Genomic DNA, 20,848 nt, shown 5'->3' on the forward strand with positions numbered 1-20,848 from the left:
AGAAAGATGTCCAATGTGCAAAAATACCAGCAATTTACTACTTTATACTAGCAAATGACTAACCTTTGCAAAATATATCTGGTGTGACCCACATGAACTGAATCAAGTCTCTTCCCAAAACACCATGGTGTTGTTTAGCCTCAATAATTTCCCTTGGATACTAAATAAGTAAAACAGGTTTTATTAACCTCAAGGAGCTTGAGAGCAAATAGAAAGAAATCACCCTGCGTCACATCTGTCTTTGCTCACCAGACTCACCATTGACAGGCTTCTGGTGGTGTGAGTCCACAAAGTGCCTAGGGTTCTCAATGGCATACTTGAGGTCCCGGATAGTATGTGAACCGTTCCCATCACTCCACATCCCTTTCTTAGCTGCCTTTGCTTGTTCCTCACATTCCGAAAGCCGATTCTGTTCAGGACTGGAATGCAAAAAATAAACACACATGGTTAGCGAATTCACAAACATATTAGGCTCTTCTTTGACTCTGGGTTTCTTCAGCACCTTCTCCCCTTGAAGGGACCAAAGAATTTATTTCAGATCAAGCTTTAGACTCAAGCCTATAACCAGAAAACCACCATGAGTGCAACTTCAGGATTCCAGATTTGTTCCCTCCAAGGGCATTTAATGAGAAGATCCAAAGAACACACATCTCGGTACTGCCACAATCAATGATTATGAGAAAACAAGTTGGTGGCTCAGAGGGAAGCCACTCCAGGAGGCACAGCTTCATTTAACTATCCCAGATTCAGGAACTGAAATCTAGGCAGAGCTCAGCAGGACACAGTGCAGGAAAAGTGACTAAGAACCACTCTTACTCCCTACTGTCGTCCGCAGAACAGGGCTGGGGAATGCAGAGCAAACACTGTTATTGCAGATGTCACCCCAAAACTACTTACACATTCATAGGGCCAGTTAAGCAAAAGCAGTTTGAAAATGGAAGACTCCTTCTTCATCGGGTGGGAGACCAGAGTACATACAAGAGCAGCCAGAAAGTTAGCACATGAACACACCAACAAGCGAAACGAGAGATGGCTCTGTTCTTCCCTCTCACACACGTGTCTGAGCAAAGGAAGTAACTGCATGGCCTTTCCACAATCTCAGTGCCTGGTTCCATCGATGGCTATATGTATAAATGGAATCTCCCACCTCCATCAGCAGGGATATCTAAGCAGGGACCCTTGCCCTAGAATTTCTCAACCAGAAGTCTTCAGTACCTTTTTCCCCTCCCCACCCCACAAAAAAGACAATCACATTCTTGGGGATCCAAAATTACAGCCAGAATTCAATGAAACAAATGTAGTTTAAGAAACAGAAGCAAACAGAAACTGAGAAAAGAAGGCTTTAAGTCAAGACAATTTTAGAGGAAAAAAGGATCGGTATGCCAAGGGAGATACCTTTGTTGACATGGTAAACTACTACTATGGGCTTTTAAAAATTCTTCACCCTGGGTACAAATTGGATTCCTAAAAAAACAGTACAATAGTATCATGCCAGCAATGTCCTTAAGATACAACTTCAGCATGCTTCCAAAAACACCACCTAAGACAAATGTCTTAATGCAACAAACTCCTAGCAAATGACTCTCTAAAGCCAGGAAAGACCACAGAAGTTTACGAGTGGGCCCCAAGACTAAGAAGGCAGGAAAAATGCAAATAGTGCATTTTTACTTTTGTTCATCCCCATAAGTACAGTCCATGCAAGTATTTATCCAAAGCCTGGACATGATTTAAACAGCATCTTTAGCCTCCAAATTACTGATGTAGCTTATTGCTTTTCAGAGAATAAGGTATTAATTAAAGCCAGCTGCAGCCCTGGCTGGTGTGGCTCAGTGGATCGAGTGCCAGCCTGTAAACCAAGAGGTCATTGGTTCAATTTCCAGTTGGGGCACATACCTGGGTTATGGGCTAGGTCCCCGATGCAAGGCACGCGAGAGGCAACCACACACTGATGTTTCTCTCCCTTTTTCCCTCCCTTCCCCTCTCTAAAAATAAATATTTTTTAAAAAGCTAGCTGTGATCCATCTTACTGAGAGCCAACACTAATAAACTTGAACATGATTACTGTGCTATAAAGCCTACATACATAGCACTCATTTCTAATAAGTTCATACTGCCATTAGTTGAATAAATACATTTTCACCTACTACTTAGAAAGCATCTACAGATCCATAGACCAAAACAGACTTCAAAGGCTTTGGAGAGAAATTTCCCGACTTTAAAACAGAACCACTGAGCCTTTATCAGTTTAACTAGATCCTAAGCAGTAGATTTTGCTTTGAATTCTATTTATTCTCTTCGCTTCATTTTTCATTGTACTTATTCCTGGCACATGAGATATTGTATACCTATTTCTTGGTTTATTGTCTGTCTCCCCATTAAAATGTTGGCAGAAGCTAAGTATGTTTGTTCATGAATCTGTGCTCAATGTCTAGATCACAGCCTGGCACACGGCAAATACTCAATGAATCTTTTGGGATGAACTGATAAGTACTCTGGAACTGAGTATCTATGGTGTAAAACAAAGTCTATTGACTCTCATGATATGAAGAATAGAGCTGCCTGTCTCAAAGTCTGTTTTTTAAGGTGTTACACACATCAAAAGCCACTAAAGAAGGGTGAGTGACCTGCTGGCTCAGAATAATACACACCTGGGCAGGAATGTCCTAAAAGCCAAAGAGCACCAGAGGTTACCCACTAAATATCAGGGGGCAGACATGAAAACGCAGCAAAGCCAATGCAGAGCTGAATGCCCACCCTCCCTTGAGCAACCCCAGCTCTCACAGTAGAGTAGAAGGAAGTCAGGAGATCAGAAGAGTAATGAAGGCTTACTTATTAGCTCTCATGCCTTCTCTCCGGGTGGCCAAGCCCTCTGCAACCAGAGACTCTGCAATGTTTTCCCCATTGGTATCTGAGGAGAAAAAAAAAAGCGAATTAAACATAAGATTCAAATCTGCCTGCAATGGCACTAGAAATCAAATGGAGCCCACTTTCACCCTTAGCTCTTCAAGGAGAGTGATGTTGCCAGAGAGTTGGACAAGGCAGCGATGCAGTGTTGGATTTTTCAGAAAACCTTTTCTTCCAAAATGTCTAGCCTCTGAGACTCAAGGGTCTACAAATCTTTTTCTCAGGTCTTTGCTTCTAATTTTCTTGTGTATCTCCCAGGCCAAATGCAATCTCAGGAACTACTAGAGACTGACAAGAAAGCAAGACACATGCGGCAGCCTAGGAGTGTATAAAGAGCAGTGAGCCAAGGGGGACAGGCCTGGAGCTGAAGAAACATTCTGCCACTTAATGCCTTAGACAAGATCTCTCAGCATTAATCTGCTCATCTCTAAAATGAGAAGAGGACCTCTCTAAAATGGGTTCTTCTGAGAATTAAACAGTAACATCTGTAAATAGCCAAGCACAAAGGAATTAAGAACATATTATATATACAATCAGACAGATTTGTTTAGGATTGTCCATTACAGTTTTCACCACAAAATCCAATTCCTTTCAGGATGCCCTACTCTGCTCCAACAGGACACCAAGACAAGCTACGCAGTTTGACAAAGACTTTCTCCTGCACTCACAGAGATGCAGGGGACAGTGTCTAGATTTCTAATCTCTCACACAGCAGCCTACAGAGCAGGCAAGAAAAATAAAGTTAAACATAAATCCCAACCTGATTACGTTTTACCTGGGCACTTGAAACAGTAATTGCATTTCCATGCTATTGAAAAAGCTTTTAGGCTCTGTGTACTCTCTTAAATCTCTGCTTGTCAGCCAGAACGATAAAGGAAGACATCTATGAGGGAAGCGCCACATAAAAATGTTTAACATGGCAGAAACAAGCTTCTAGATAAACTGAAACAAAGTCTAGCCAATAGGTAATGTCAGCACAGAACAAAATTCTGTTAGGATTCTATTTGGTACACTACACAATGACTGCTGCAAGCAAGCACAAGTATACAGACCATCCCCAAGCCCAACTTAAATGCCTTGCCATTGGCATGCCCCGATTTCTACACAGGTAAATTGTAAGTTTCTCTTTCTACCAAGAGAAGTTCAGATGAATGATATTTATACGAAGGATGCTCAGGTTCTGAGGCTGAGTATAGATCATAGGAACCTTTCCACTGAAGTTACTACTGAGGCCAGACACACATAGCTACCTGCCATTGGTAAATATTACATTGATTCTTTGAAAACGACAGGAATACAAAGAATAAGACATCAAAAGGAGGGATTCAACAAGTAAGGGAGAAGCTGAGCAGTAAGGGGCCAAGAAGTCAGGGGGTGAAAAGAATGAAGCCCAGGTACAAACAAGATGAGTGGCCATGACAACAGCCAATCAGCAGCATACCCAATAGATATTTTCTTAGCACAGAGCAGTCTGATAATGCCTGTCAGCAGGCCCACTTCTAAAAATTTAGTTCTGATTGCTCCTTCAAAGGGAGAAAAATACATTCCTCTGGGTCAGCCTCCCAAAGGAAACAACAAAATGTGGTGGACAAAATACTGAAAGCAGGGAATTTGTAAGACATGCATCTGATTTTCTTGCTCATTACTTATCAAGTTATTAATTTGATCAAGTCACAACTGAGGATGGCAGTAAGAGCAGGTAGGTGACTATATTTTCTCCAAAGTCAGAAGACTAATCACCTCTTTTTAAAATAAGTTCTAGGTTAACCACAATTTCTCAAATTCTACACTCTCCCATCATAAAAAATAGCCACAAATGAGGATGAATATATGAATACTAATTAATCATTTAAGCCACTGAATCCTTTCATTAGAATGGCACTGACAGTTGGTTAAAGTATCTGAATGAAAATATCAAACTTGAAGCCATTTAAGCTTTTAAAATTCAAAGATGTAGGTAATTTTCAATCATTCTTTCAGTACATATTATTGGCGAAATCCTGTGTGTCAGGTTTTATTCTAAACATTAGTTAGTGCATTAACTGCTTGATTATATCCAGTTTATAATTTGGGTCAGTTTAAATAATAAACTTTTCTAAAACAACATTAAAGATTATTTTAAGAGTCAGATTCTCCTAACAAGCAATTCCACCATTTTGGTTGAAGACCGGGTTATTTAAATGAACTCTTAGACAGTGGCTCTTTATAGACCTATCTGTGCCCATAGTGAGGTCTCTATCAGGGTAACACAAGACTAAATAGGAAATATTTGAAGTAATGAAACCCTTGAAAAATGCATTTGGAAGACATAGCACATCCTTTCTAACCAGTAACCATCCAACAATAATGCTTAAGTGTTTTATTTCCTACTATATTACTTGAATTATGTACAAAAGGCAAATCTATTTCCCTTTTCAAAAAGATGACACATATTACTGTAACTTCCCATCCAATCAAGAAACAGCCCTTTGTCTGGGAGGCTGAAAATGGTGGTGTTTCTCTACCAGGTAAATTAGACAAGATGCTTCCAAGGTCATGCCCAACTCGCTTATCTAAGACCTCTAAATTAAAATCAGAATCTTAACAGGATGAGCTCTGCTCAGGTTGTTCAGCTGGTTAGAACATCATGCTAATATGCCAAGTTTGCAGGTTCAATCCCCAGTCAGAGCAAATATAAGAATCAACCAATGAATGAACAAATAAGTGGAACAATTAAATTGATTTCTCTCTCAATAAATTTTTTAAAATTTTTCTTCAAAACAGATGATGTTAGCCTTGTCATTGTGCCCTGCTTGTTTACTTCTAGTACAGACTACCCAAGTCAAATAGATTATCTAAAGCAGCTCAGTTGGAAGATTATTTTATCAAATAATCACAGGAAACTTAAAAATATCTGCTACTCAAATAGTTCCAGATGAGCACGACCGTTTTATGCTTTATAAAGAACAGCCTTCCAAGTATTTCAATGTCGTTATTTCTGTTCAAACTCTAATCCACAATCTTTCTCTCCCCCCACCTAATTCAAAAGACCAGAACACCTAATGTCACATGAGCCATCTGGCTCAGCTATACAATCAGGGTATGTGTCCACATACACAAATGTATTTACTGAACACATACACTGTGCCAGAGATAGATGCTTCACATATACTACCTCTTTAAATTCTTTCAATAATTTACAAATGAATGAACTAGGGCTTAGAAAAGTTAAGGGCTAAATTAAGTAAGGGGTCCATGAAAGAGGAGCCAGAATTCTAACCTACACGTTACAACTCAAAAGCCTGTGTTCTTCCCATTCAACTGTAAAGTATGTGGCTTGCAAAAAACCCCCACAAGCCCTAAACAAATCTTTCTCTCCTAGAGAGTCTCCCCATGAGCAGAAGAAAAACCACAAGACAGATAAAAGAAATAGAAGATGCGATTGGAAATCTATAAGAATTCAATTAGCACTATGACCCAGAGGCACACAGCCATTAAGTTCCATGGGCTGAAGGCCTAAATACAAGGAAGAATGCTATGCTGTACAACATACACCTAAACCAAGCCAGGAAAGCAGACCCAGGATATATCACAGTATATTTTGAAACCAAAATATCAGGTAACTCCTCTACACATACGTGCCATGAACTCACACTTCCAACTACATCAACAGCCAACTATCCTAGGGCTACCTCCACGAGCACTCACACTGGCCTTCCACCAGATGGAAACTGATCAAAAGAACTTCAGACTCAGAGAATGAGAAAAATGAGTCCTTTTCTCCTTGATACTCACCTTTTCCAAGGTAGATCATGCCATACTCTCGTCCCTGTGGAGTCTTGTTTTCTATTGTGAAACAGACTTCCTTCCCAATCAGCTTCTTCCGAAGGAACTCTCGAGCAGGAAATGCCCAGGGCTGAGAGACAAAACAAATGTGTCACATAGGAACTGCCTAGTTTCCCACAATCAGCATTCAAGTTCACTTCTTCAATATCCTAGCCCTGCGCTAGGCCCAAAAATGAAATGCACGCAACACAAATCACACACTTAGGGAGTTCATAAAAACAGGGTCTAGCAATTGGTTTAACCAGCACAGGCCCTAAAAGCAGATGTAACAGTTTTTCAGAGGCTGGCAATAGCACCCTTCCCTGCATCTCTATTTAGGGCTATAGCTTACTTGGTGAATAATAATTGCCAATAATTTTATAGTACTCACCAGCTGTCAGCCACTATTCTAAATGCTTTCTATTTATCAACCCACTCCTGGGTGGGAAGTCCAGGCTCCAGAAACTCATGTAGCTAAAGGGAAGTCATAAATAACTATGACCTCTGTTTGTCTCTTTCCAGCACTTTCACTGACTATTAAACTAGCCTGAAACCAGTTCACTGCACTGTCAAAGTGGGGATAAGGTTCTAGAACTACTAGAATGAGTCCTCTACTTAAATAAAAGCCTTGCATACGTCATTCCCTCCACCATTTTTAAGAACAGCCAACAGAGTTGAGAATGGCAAGAACTATCCTCCCCAAAATGTCTCCTCTTCCTCTATTGCTCTAGTCTGAAGCTGTACCAGTGGGACCCTATAAAGGTCCCAAGACCTCCAGGAAGACACCAAGAACGAGTCCTGGTCAACTTCACAATGACACAGAGAGTTATCCATTAAAGGCACTGACACAAGGAGTGGGCCACACAGCTACACAATGGGAAGTAGAGTCTCCATGATCTCAAGACACTGTGCAAAGGAGTAGTTTTGTCCCATTGCCAACCCATCACTTCTATGATGGTAAAGACAAAGGGAGATGTCTCCTCTGAAGAATCCCTATTGGTCAGCAGTCATAGGCACTTGAAGTTACAGTCGAGATCTAGCTCAGTGCCCCAAGTTCTCTAAAACAGAAATGAGGAAGGAAGGAGTAAGAGTTCAAGGATATATGGTCAGCAAAAGTTCATGTGCAAAAAAAGTGCAAAGTATAAAAAAGAAGAGTTGTATGTGACAGGCACACAATGTCTATTATGACCTCATGGAGACACAGAACTCAGGCCATACACAATAGAGAAACAACAATACACGTGTGGCCTGAAAAAGAACCTCTGCTGACCTTTTCAGACCATGAGGATTAGTCCAAGAGGTTATCCAACGAGATTTTCTAAAAGAAAAATATTCGTATGACTTCCCAGAAGCCAGAAGCAACTGGTTGGGATGGTATTAAAAAAAAAACAAAAAAAAAAAAAACAGTCCTGTTATATAAACCCAATATTGATGGTTCTAGAAAAAAACTGATCCTGAGAAAGTGCTATCAAAGACACAACAGCTTACACTCAATCATCTAATGCTCTTTCCTCAAAGCACCAACAAGCAAAACGGCCACTCACTCAATGGCAATATAGAGCTCACCATATTTTACAGGCCATTTGTACTTCTTGCCCCACTCCTAAAAATGAGAATCAGTACCTATAACCAAAGAGTCTGATGACTGATAAATGAGCCTAATTATCACCCAATCACAGAAACACTACTGAATCAAGTAACACAGGCTCCTGCCATTTTCATTAACTTAGTGACCCACTTAACTCTAAAAGTAGCTTCACCTATACAAGGTCTGTCTGGAAAAAGTCAAGCCATTGTTAATATAAGGAGAACAGTTTGTGTGACTTTGATGTAACCTGGCAGCCCATTCCAGTCCATTGAGTAGACTGGAATGCATATGTGTGAACAATAACTGATGACTTTATTGCACTAGTCAGTGGGGGTGGTAGACACCATTGAGTGAGCATATGTACTCTGTGGCCATGGCATTCAAAATGATTGAGCGAGTAGAGCAACAAATCTGCATCATATTTTGCATTAAGTTTGAACACTCCTCCACGGACACTATTCAGACGATTCAGAAAGCTTTTGGGGATGATGCAGTAAGTACAGCACAAATAAAAATGTGGCACAAGCACTTCAGAGATGGTCAAAAATAATGTGGAAAGTGATCCACATGCTGGAAGGCCTGCAACAAGCAGAACACCTGAGAATGTTGAATGCACAAGTAGCTACAATCAACAGATTGGCAACTGACCGTGTAAGAACTAGAAGCTGATCTGGGGGGTTCCAAAAATCACTGTGTCCAATATTTTGACAAAGGATCTTAGCATAAAACATGTCATGGCAAAATCTGTTCCATGGCTTCTGCTACCAAAGCAGAAGGAACATTGTGCTGCAGCTGCTAATGATTTGATTCAAACCACTACTGATGAACCAGATTTCCTCAAGAAGGTTATAACCAGAGATGAATGGTGGGTCTACAGTATGATCTGAAAATAAAGGCCCAGTTCTCCCAATGTAAGTCGCCTGGCTCTCCATGCCCTAAAAAGGCATGGCAAAGTCAGAATAAGATCAAGACCATGTTAACTGTGTTTTTTGATTGGGAAGGTGTTATCCATCAAGAGTATACCCTTCCAGGCGAAACAATTAATAAGGAGCACTATCTCAATGTTCTTCGTTGGTTGAGAGATGCAATATGACAAAAATGGCCGCAGCAATGGGCAACTGGTGACTGGGAGCTTCATCACAACAACATGCCCACTCATGCATCATGTCTCGTGCAGAGCTTTTTGGCGAAGTCATCAAATCACCCAGGTGGCTCAGCCCCCCTATGGCCCATTTTTGGTGCCCTATAACTTGTGGCTTTTCCCAAAACTAAAATCACTTTTGAAAGGGAAGAGATTTCAGACCGTCGTGAGATTCAGGAAAATATAATGGGGCAGCTGATGGCAATTCCAACAAAGGATTTTGCAGTGTTTTGAACAGTGGAAGAGACTAGGAGAACTGTGAGGGCCCAACATGTCTACCTTGAAGGGAACTGAGGCATCACTGTCCTATGTACAATGTGTCTTGTATCTTCTTCAATAAATGTCCCTATTTTTTGTATTGTGTGGCTGGATACTTTCTGGACAGGCCTTGCAGATTTAATACTTAGGATTTCGTTCTGAGTGCCATATATTCAATAACACGCTGAATTCCTAAACACTTAGAAAAGCTATGATGAGACAAGTATCCTAGCCCTGATCCATGTGGCTTAGCTGGTTGGGTGTCATTCTGCAAAGCCAAAGGTCACTGGTTTGATTCTGGGTCAGGGCACATGCCTGGGTTGCGGGCTTGGTCCCCAATGGAGCGTGTATGAGAGGCAACTGACTGATGTTTCTTTCTCACATCCATGTTTCTCTCCCTCTCTAAAAATAAATAAATAAAATCTTTCAAAAATGTTTTCAGTCCTACCAAATGGACGTAAAAAAAAAAAAAAAAAAAAGTACTCCTAAAGTGGACCAAGACTGATAAAAATTCATTTATCAAGGGTCATTTCACAAGGAAATATCTAGCCCCTGTGGGGAAACCTCCAATATCTACCACCCGGACAGAATCACTAAAAGCTTTTACAGCTTGCTAAAGGAGCACCCTTCTCTAAGGGCCTTGCATTTACAGTTGGTCAGTCACTGGGCTACAGGGGAACGTCATACTGGAGGTCTTAAAAATGACATATACCTAATCCTCTAAGAAAAAAAAATCCTGTTTTTATAATCTTCCTTTTTTAAAGATTTTGCCTTCTCAAGTTGGGCAAATTCATTAACCGGACATGACATTACCCAGACATGATGAATCAGGAAAGCAACTAACCAATTCACTCTTCACAAGAGCAACATAGCACTCCAGGGAAGAACCTCAACAAAAGTGTCCACACAGATGACAGCCAGCAGAAGGCTACCTGATGGAGAAGGCTATCCCAACACAGCCTCCCAGAATAACTCTAAGAGACAAGTATAGGGAAATTTGCTCAGAGCATTCATCAAATAAGGTCTAGCAGAGCCTAATAGGAACAATAATTGTGGTCTATTCAAATGATGTTCCCTAGCCCCATCTAAGAAGCAAATGGCCGTTAAGTAGCTAGAACTCAAAATTCCCTCTTACATTTACAATGCCCAAACGCAGATGATCCAGCAGCTTACTCTCCACCCTTAGACCCAAGCCAGGTTCTAATGTCTACAATGATGAAATGGAATTTTTAATTCCAATTTTTTCTTTGAACCAAACAGACTCCTGAACTACTTAAACCAGATTAAATTCCACAACAATGTAAAACCTTAAAATTGTCTACTTTTGAACCTGGCCCAATGCTTAACACTTCTTTTCCCTCCTTCTCTTCTAATCATCACACTGTACCACCTGTACATGTAACTAATCCCTCTCTGCCTCAACCACCCCACCAACTCAATTCTCAACAGCTCTACTGACACAGGACTATGACATTCATTTCTATATTTTTCATTAAACCAACAGAGCTTTGCACATAAGAGGAGCTCAATAAATCTGTGGGAAATTAATATATAATTTTCAGTGTCCAGCAATGCAGCATCTAGGCTGCCTCGAGTAGCTAGGCAACACTGGGGATTAAGCTGCAACAGGGCAGTGAAGGCTGGGGGCATGATGTGGAGCTGCTTTTATGTCTACAGGACTTAAGAGAAAGCTGAATTTCTTTGAAAAAGACATCATAGGGGAAAGTAGAGAATAATCGAATGATATTTGGGGTAGTGAAACAGAGAGAATCCAATGAGCAATCATGTCCTTGACTCTATTTGAATGTGAAAACATTAGACAGTATGTACTAAACAATACAAAATCAGAGACAAAGGGTAGAGCCACCGTGCACAAAAAGACAGACTCGGGTTCTTTTCCCTATTATTCACATAAATGTGTATCCACTGTATACCTGCTTCACGTCAGGCATTGACCAGGCACATGATGGGAGATAATACCCCTCCTCTCAAGGAGCCTACGTTGAACAAGACATATAAACATGGAATGAAATGCTATGAATGCTACGACAGCACAAAAATGGAATGATGAAAGGAGATGTCAAGAGCAACTTCTCAGGAGGTTCAATCTTCAGAGATAGTAGGTGTTCACCAGGTCACAGACGGAGGAGTTCCTGATGGACGGAGCAGCCTGAGCCAAGGCACAAGTAGGCAAGACTTAAGCGGCTCTTAATATTTTCAGCATGGCTGGAACTTAGCATCCCCAGGTGGGGTCAGCAAGAGACCAAAAGTCAAATCACAAATAGCCTTGAACCCCAGGCTAAGGAAGTCATTTAGATTTGCCACAGAGGTAATAGGAAATCACTGAAGTCTAGGAATGACACTGAGCAAGAAAATAAATGTTTCAAAAAGATCTGAGAGCACATAAAGGAAAGATCAGAAGGAGAATAAAGGCAAAGAGACTACTCTTTCAGTATTCCAGGACTTCCACTCAAGATGGCTGCACAGGTAAATGCCATATTCACCTCCTCCCACAACAACCACATCAGAATTACAGCTAAACTACAGAACCACCATCATTCACAACCACCTGAAATCTGACTGAATGGAAGTCCTACAACTACAGAATTAAAGACGTCACATGGAGAGTGGTAGGAAGAGCAGAGATGCAGAACAAGCTGGGCCCACACCTACATGTGGCAGATAAAAATTGAGAGGGATGTCTCAGCTGCAGAGGTGACATCACCCCTGAGGAGCAAGTGGTCCCAGCCCCACACCAGGCCCTGCAGCCCAGGGTTCCAGTGCCAGAAAGAGAAGTCCTTGTAAATTCTGGCTGTAAAAACCAGTGGGGACTGAGGCTGAGGGAGACTGAGGGCTTCTCTCCCAGGCAGTTCTTCTAAAAGGCCCATGCTCAGACTTACTTGGATTCACTTCCTCTGAGCTCCAGCACTGAGGTAGCAGCTTGAAAGGCATCAGAGACATACAGGGAGGAAATGAATTGAGTTGTCCAACACCAGAGTGAGAGCTGGGGGGGCAGCTTTCACCCAGACAGAAATGCTGGCAGAGGCCACTGTTCCTTTGTTGAGCCCTTCCCCAACAGAGCTGACAGGCAGGCACCATATCTGACATCTACCACTGTGTGCCCCAACCCCACTCCTGTGATTCCAAGACCCCATTCCACCCATCTTTCAGGTCCAGTGGCACCTCCATATGAATGACCTGTCTTGGCTCATGCTTCAGATTTTCCTAAATTCTCTCAAACAAGGAGCGTCTGGCTTCAGCATGCCCTGTACCTCTTGCTAAGTGGCCCCCAGCCCAACACTACTAGGAGCCGTCGACCTTGGTTCATTGCTTGGCCTCGCCTGGGTACCTCCAAGACCAGCACAAGTGGCAGCCATCTGCAGACTGCTTTGTAGCTCATGCTGGATGGCCTCGGGCAGAACACAACTGTGAGGCACCAGAGCCAACATACCCAGAGGGCGGCTTCACACCAAGTCAAAACATCATCACCCAACCACCTCCACGAGCATGACACTCAAGGGACAGACACAGCAGGCACCAGAGCCCCACTGAAGTAAATCCTGCTCTGTGGGGTGGGCCCCTGCACAGCTGATCCTCCACAGTGGTTGAGGATGGTAGTCAGTGGTTGCAACCAGCACTTGCAGCTGATCGGCCTAGGGGTAAATGCTTCCCCCATTGACAGGCCGAAAGCAATCACAACTCAACTACAAGAGGGTGTACACAGCCCACAAAGAGGGCATACAAAGAGTGCCCAGCTTGGGTGATAGCAAAGGCTGTGCCACTGGACCCTACAAAACACCTACTAGTATACTAGTAGGCCACTCTACCAAGCCTGTATGACATAGCAGCTCTACCTAACACACAGAAATAAACACAGGGAGGCTGCCAAAATGAGACAAAGAAACATACCTTAAACAAAAGAACAGAACAAAACTCCAATTAAAAAAAAAATAAAACTAAACTAATGGAGACAAGTGCAAAGTTCAAAACACCAGGTATAAGGATGCTCAACAAACTTAATGATAACCTCAACAGCATAAAAAAGATCCAGTCAGAAATTAAGAGTACAGTAATTAAAATGAAGGATAGTTTACAGGAATCAACAGAGTAGATGAAGCCAAGAATCAAATCAGCAATTTTGAACATGAGAAAGCAAAAAACACCCAATCAAAGCAGGGGGAAAAAAAAAAGAATCCAAAAAAATAGGGATAGTGTAAGGAGCCTCTGGGACAACTTCAAGTGCACCAACATCTGCAGCATGGGGGTACCAGAAGTAAAAGACAGAAAGCAAGAAACTGAAAACCTATTTGAAAAAATAATGACACGAAACTTCCCTAAGAAATAGACATACAAGGCCAAAAAGTGCAAAGTCCCAAACAAGATGAACCCAAAGAAGCCCACACCAAGACACATCATAATTAAAATGCCAAAGGTTAGCTCTGGCTGGTGTGGCTCAGTGGACTGAGTGCCAACCTGCAAACCAAAGTCACTGGTTTGATTCCCGGTCAGGGCACATGCCTGGGTTGCAGGCCAGGTTCTCAGTTGGGGGCATGTGAGAGGCAACTGATCGATGTCTCTCACGCATCACTGTTTCTCTCCCTGTCTTTCAAATCTTTTTTTAAAAAATTAATAAATAAAATGCAAAAGGTTAAAGACACAGGGAGAATCTTAAAAATAGCAAGAGAAAAGCAGTTAGTTTCCTACAAGGGAGCTCCCATAAGACTGTCAGCTAATTTCTCAACAGAAACTTTGTAGGCCAAAATAGATGGGCAAGAAATATTCAAAGTGATAAAAATCAAGGACCTACAACCAAGATATACACAGCAAAGCTATCATTTACAAATGACGGATAAAGAGCTTCCCAGAGAAGAAAAAGCTAAGAGAGTTCAACCTCACCAAACTAGTATTATATGAAATGTTAAAGGGTCTTCTTTAAGAAGAAGAAGAAAAAAGATAAAAAATATGAACACTGTAATAGCAATAAATGCATATCTAACAACAATTGAATCTAAAAAACAAAATCAACAAGCAGAACAGAAACAAATGAAAGGAGGGTTGGGGAAATGAGTGAAAAGAATCAAGGGATTAAGAAGTACACATTGGTTGTTACAGAACAGTCACGGGGATGTAAAATACAGCATAGGGAATATAGCCAATAGTATTCTAATAACTATGTATGGTGTCAGATGGGTGTAAGATTTATTGGGATGATGGTCTAGTAAGTTATGTAATTAATGCCTAATCATTGGGGTGTATACTTGAAACTAGCATAAGAATGTATGTCAACTATAACTGAAAAATAAAAGTGATTTAAAAATGAAAAAAAAAAAAAATTCCAAGCACAAGATCATAGTTGAACAAAGAACAACAGGAGTAGTAATGAAGTTTCAAGATTGGAGAAGAGGTTTTAAGGAGGAAGAATGTTTAGGTCTCAATAAAGGCCTAGATGTTGGGGGGTGGGGGTGGATGAAACAAGAGCAAGGGAAATCAGGTTTCTGACTTGAGTTACCTGTTGGTGCCAATGCTTACTTGAGCCACAGAAGCTTCGAGGGCATGCTTGGGGGAAAAACCAGATCACAGCAGGATGAGGGGAGACTGGATTATCAGGGTGGAGAAACAATGACTATAGCTGAGAAAGAGTAAAATCTACAGCTATCAAATACTTCTTATTAGAGACCTTTGAAGAGTTACTAGGAGTAACTCAGTGATGATGAATTGCTCTGAAAGAAACAAAAAGCACTAAACTGTATAAATATATAAAACTAAAATGAGACCTGGGGTCAAAGTATGTGGTATTCTTTCACCTGGGATGGTTCTGGTAAGATTTCATTGCACTGCTACATAGGATACAAATATTTAGAACAAGCTCTGACTGGCATTGTGTTTCTCTGCCCTAGATTTTCACCCGCAAAACAAGAAGTTGAAACCATTTTTTCCTAGAGGATACACTGCTTCTTCCTTCTGAGGAAATGAATGTAATCAGCTCTAGCGAGCCAGGGCCAACACTCTCCTCTCAGAAGCAGTCAAGCTGTTATACAACATACAACCGAAAGGAAAGAACTATTCAGTGTTGGTCAAGAAAAGCACTTTGCACCCAAAATTTAAGATGTGCTGAGATATTTAATCTTCAGTGCTTGGTCTAACAGTATAGGAGTATCTGTAACAGCAGAAAATAATAAAACTAGTAACAACCACAGCTAACAACTAAGTATTTTGTAGGCGTGTACTAAGCATTTCACTATTATTATTCTCAATAACTTGTGCTGAGAGAGGACCAGTGACAAAGACCTGATTTTGATCTATTTAAATGTCATTATCCCAAAAATCTAACTGCTATTAAAAGAAGAATTTGGAATCATTTTCTGTATTTTTTTCTTGCATTGCTTCACTATCTTCTTAATTCAAACAAAATACCCTTTATTATACATAGAAAAAAACTAAACATTTTCCCTAAATAAAAGATTCCCATGAGCTGCTTTTTATTCTCCAATTGTACGTCAGAGAATAGCAGAGGAAAAGCTGAAGTGTTAACTTGCCCAATGTCATTAAGTTGGGGCAAATGACAATTAGAATCCAGAAATTTCAATTTTGAACAGCCAAAGCACAACTAAAGGAAAGACAAGAGCTCATGTTTCAAAGTATAGGAACCAAGATAACTAAGCAATGCCAAATTAGGACTCACAGCAGCTGCCTGGAGAGGCAAGACCTGAAGGAGTCCAAGGCAACCCACAAGGAAGGCTAGGTAGCTAAGCATTAGAGGTCAGGGGACAAGGGGTAAGGAGGGGATGGTGGAGCCAATGCTCAGAAATTTCTCAAATCACCATAACACAACGGTTCTTGACTAGCACTGAGTCACAAGTTGCCTTGAAAAACTGATAGAAGCTCTCTTCCTTAAAAACACATGTCTACATAAAATTTTGCAAACATCATGCAGTTCCAAAGCCTTCAGGGGCATATGGATCCCAGATTAAGAATGTGTAATGAAGCATAGGCCTAGCATTTATAGTATGCTACCATTCAGAAAAATGAGAGTGCTTGCACAAGTGACAAATGTCTCTGGAGAAAGACACAAAACTAGTAATAGTAACATCAGTAGTCTTTGGGGAGCAGAATTTGACTTTTGACCGAATACCCTTCTGAATTTTGAATGTGAATGAAGAATTCAAACACAAATTAATGTGTTTGAGCTCTGCCAAAAGCAATGCCAACCTCAAACAGCCAAGACTACCTAGGAAATGTTCTAACAATTAGAATCTAACCTATTCCAAGAGGTGGAGGAGTAAAACACTGACAAACCCGAAAAGACTCTATAACCTAAGGGAAAGGGCATGAGAAAAAGCCTCAAGACTGGGATTACTGCCAAGGGCAGTGAATGTATATAAACCAATGCAAGACACTGTGGGTATATCTAGGGTCATCAGTTCTGTGATATAAAAACACTCAAAATACATAGAAAAGAAAGATAGGGTGATAGCCCGAGCCCTTGCATCAGTCAAGAAGATAGGGCTATCACTCAGGTCCACCACAGCCTCAGGAAGAACCTACCTCATCAGGCGTATCTTTTGCATCTGGCTGTGCTGCAGCTGCCCGGCGGGCCAGGTTTCCAGCTCGAATGTTGCTAAGGTTGATCTGCCTCTCAGGAGGAGGCCCACCACGAGGCTGCCCTCGGACAATGATGGCACACCCTGACAGGACCTGAGAGTAGGGAGAGAAAAAAACAGAAAATTAGCAGTCTACAGGTAACAGCACCTAATATAGATTGTTCAGCCCTGGCTGGTGTGGTTCAGTGGGTTGAACATCAGCCTGTGAACCTAAAGGTCATTGATTTGTTTCCTGGTCAGAGCACATGCCTGCGTTGTGGATCAGGTCCCCATTTGGGGGCATGTAAGAGGCTACTGATCTCTCGCACATCGTTGTTTCTCTCTTTCTCCTTTCCTCTCTAAAAAATAAATATAATCATTTAAAAAATACACACACACACACACACGTACTGGGGGCAGTATTGATCAATCTATGTATCAATACTGTCCCAATATGTAGAATGGTACTTGGCACCTTGGAGGCACTCAAATATTTGTTGAGACAGCAAATGAATGAGATTATTTTCAATTTTATAAAAGAAACACCCACATAAAAACTTGGGCTGGAGCCTGAAATTATTTCACCTAAAAATAGAAGTAGGAATTATACAAATGATAGAAAAGTCATAGACTGGGGTGAAGAGGTACATGAGACGGGGAGGTTAATGACCTTTGTAATTTCATCCCTGCAAGCACCGTGGCCACCTGTGTTCTTTTTAATTATTAGCAAGTTAATGTTTCCAGCCATACATTCCATTCCAGGGTGGAAGCAAGCAATGGAAGGCCTGAGCAAAGGGGACACTGGAGGAAGAATCCCCAACACACCATCCGGAAGAAGCTGAGTGACAGCAGTGTAGCCAGAGCCCAGGACTCAACACTTCCACTGTACACAGCGCTCATAGTTTAGGCTAAGAGAGAAATCCAGAAGTAATACTAGAAAACCCGGGGACTTCCAGCAAGATGGAGGAATAGGTGGACATACCGTACCTCCTTGCACAACCAAGATTAGAACAACAATAATTTACAGATAGAATAACACTCAGAACTGACAAAGGATTTATCTGAATGGAAGTCGGACAGCCAAGAAGTTGAAGTAGACCCGTACATCCAGACTGGTAGGAGACGACTAGCCGGGCGGGCGCGGGGCTGGCGCGGGGCTGGCGCGGGGCTGGCGCGGATCGAGGGCACACAGAGGTCGCGGAAAATTTGGCGCGAAATTGGTGCGACAGCCATCGGGGCGCAAGAACACAGCGGTGATCCCTGAGTACGCTAGCGGACCCAGTGAGGCGGCGATTGCGGACCAGGGCAGAGCTCGCAGCCCAGGACCCCAGAGAAGAGTCTGAGCCCAGGAGAATGGAACTATCGCCACTGTTCCCTCGCGTCCCCGCCCCCGCCCCCACATATAACGTCACAATCTAGCGACTGGGGTGCCCAGCCCCCGTGAACACCTAGGGCTCTGCCCCCCACCATAACAAGAGTGACCAGACCGGAAAAAAAAAAAAAAGGAGAGACAGGGAAAGACATAAGACATGTTTCCAACAGAACAGATCAGTCCCCCAGGACTCATCCTTTTGAGCAACCAAAAATAGCCAATCTATCAGATGCACAGTTCAAAACACTGGTGATCAGAAAGCTCATGGAATTGGTTGATTTTGGGCGCAATTTAGATGAAAGGATGCAGGTTACCATAAAAGAGATGCAGGAAGATACGCGGAGGAGAGCCAATAGTGAAAGGAAGGAATCTGAGTCTCAAAACAATACAGTGGACCAGAAGGAAGACAGAATCAACCAAGCAAAAAAGCATGATGAAAGAAGAATTCAAAAAAATCGAGGAAAAGCTTAAGAGCATCCAGGACACCTTTAAACGTTCCAACATCCGAATTATAGGGGTACCAGAATGGGAAGGGGGAAAGCAACAAATTGAGCACATATTTGAACAAATAATAAAGGAGAACTTCCCCAATCAGGCAAAGGGAACAGTCTTCCAAGAAATCCAAGAAGCTCAGAGAGCCCCAAAGAAGTTGAACCCAAGAAGAAACACACCAAGGCACATCATAATTATATTAGCCAAGGTAAAAACAAAGGAGAGAATCCTAGAAGCAGCAAGAGATAAGGGGACAGTAACCTACAAAGGAGTTCCCATCAGACTGTCAGCTGATTTCTCCAAAGAGACCTTACAGGCAAGAAGGGGCTGGAAAGAAATATTCCAAGTCATGAAAGACAAGGACCTACATCCCAGAATGCTCTATCCAGCAAAGCTCTCATTTAGAATGGAAGGGAAGATAAAGTGCTTTTCAGATAAGGTCAAGTTAAAGGAGTTCATCATCACCAAGCCCTTATTTTATGAAATGCTAAAGGGACTTATCTAAAAAAAGAAGATAAAGAAAAGACATGTATAGTAAAAGGACAGCAAACTCACAATTATTAACAACCACACCTAAAGCAAAACCAAAAGAAACTAAGTAAACAACTAGAACAGGAACAGAACCACAGAAATGGAGGGCACATGGAGGGCTAGCAGCAGGGGGGATGGGAGGAGGAGAGAGGGGGCAAAAGGTATAGAGAATAAGTAGCATAGAATGTAGGTTGAAAATAGATAGGGGGAGGGCAAGAATAGTATGGGAAATGTAGAAGCTAAAGAACTCATAAGTATGACACATGGACATGAACTAAAAGGAGGGAACGTGGGTAGGAGAGGGGGTACAGGGTGGAGGGGAGAGAAGGAGGAAATGGGACAACTGTAATTGCATAATCAATAAAATATATTAAAAAAAAAAAGAAGTAATACTAGAAAACCCACATTCTAGATGACTGAAGCAGAAGAATCTAAGCACCTAGGCTCCTGAGCACCACAGCGCCTTTCAGCTCTATAATCAAAGGCACCAGGCATAGAAGCCCATGGCAACTGTGAAAAGAGCTCTGAAGCTCACTGGTATTTAACTTTTAAATATTTGCAGGGGAGAAGAAAGGAGGATTTCAAATGGGAGAAGAGAAGAAAAAGTGTAAAGAAAAAATGACAAACAGTACCCAAGCTATTCAAGTAGTCTTTGCTCAGTGAGGCATAATTTAATAAACAGGGGGGCTCAGACACTGGCTTCACTAAATCTGAAAGACCCTCATTTCCAAGCTTCAAAATAAGAAAAGCTGCTGAAAAGGTCACTGATAGAAGACTGGAGAGTTCTGCCAACGTAGAAGTGGGCAGTAGACAGGTTCATGGAGCTCTCTATAAAGGAACAGTCCCTGGAAAGGAAGCCAAATCAAAGGAGGAAAGGAAGGCATACAAAGGGAAGCCTCCCCTATACACATCTGCTTAGCTAACAACTCTCCTTCACCCCTCCACCTTAACTAACGTTTAAGTTGTGTATACTAATATAAATATTAATATAAAAACATAAATGTACACATTAAAGAATAAGATAAACACATAACCGAGTAATCACCCAAATTAAGAACTGGAATAACCTTGGGTTCCCCCCATTCCCTTCTCTACTTGTAGCCTCTTCCTTCTCCCAACCCACTACCCTACCAATATGATAATCGATCCCTTGCTTTTAGGTACAGTTGTACCATCTA

At 41.7% G+C, this 20,848-nt stretch overlaps 1 protein-coding gene across 1 annotated transcript in view; it reads right to left on the reverse strand.

The window, feature by feature from the left end:
* The window catches only part of SND1 (staphylococcal nuclease and tudor domain containing 1), a 416,128-nt gene that overhangs the window by 373,262 nt on the left and 22,018 nt on the right, over positions 1–20,848 (reverse strand). Inside the window, exons 2-5 of the mRNA XM_045855549.1 lie at positions 17,241–17,390; positions 6,679–6,799; positions 2,830–2,908; positions 259–419 (exon numbers count right to left, since the gene is read on the reverse strand). Coding sequence (XP_045711505.1) covers positions 259–419; positions 2,830–2,908; positions 6,679–6,799; positions 17,241–17,390 — 511 coding nt within the window. The remainder of the gene's footprint in view (positions 1–258; positions 420–2,829; positions 2,909–6,678; positions 6,800–17,240; positions 17,391–20,848) is intronic.

The sequence above is a fragment of the Phyllostomus hastatus genome, unplaced genomic scaffold (assembly GCF_019186645.2).
Source record: "Phyllostomus hastatus isolate PE091 unplaced genomic scaffold, TTU_PhHast_1.1 phas_scaffold_114, whole genome shotgun sequence".
Classification (NCBI taxonomy): domain Eukaryota; kingdom Metazoa; phylum Chordata; class Mammalia; order Chiroptera; family Phyllostomidae; genus Phyllostomus; species Phyllostomus hastatus.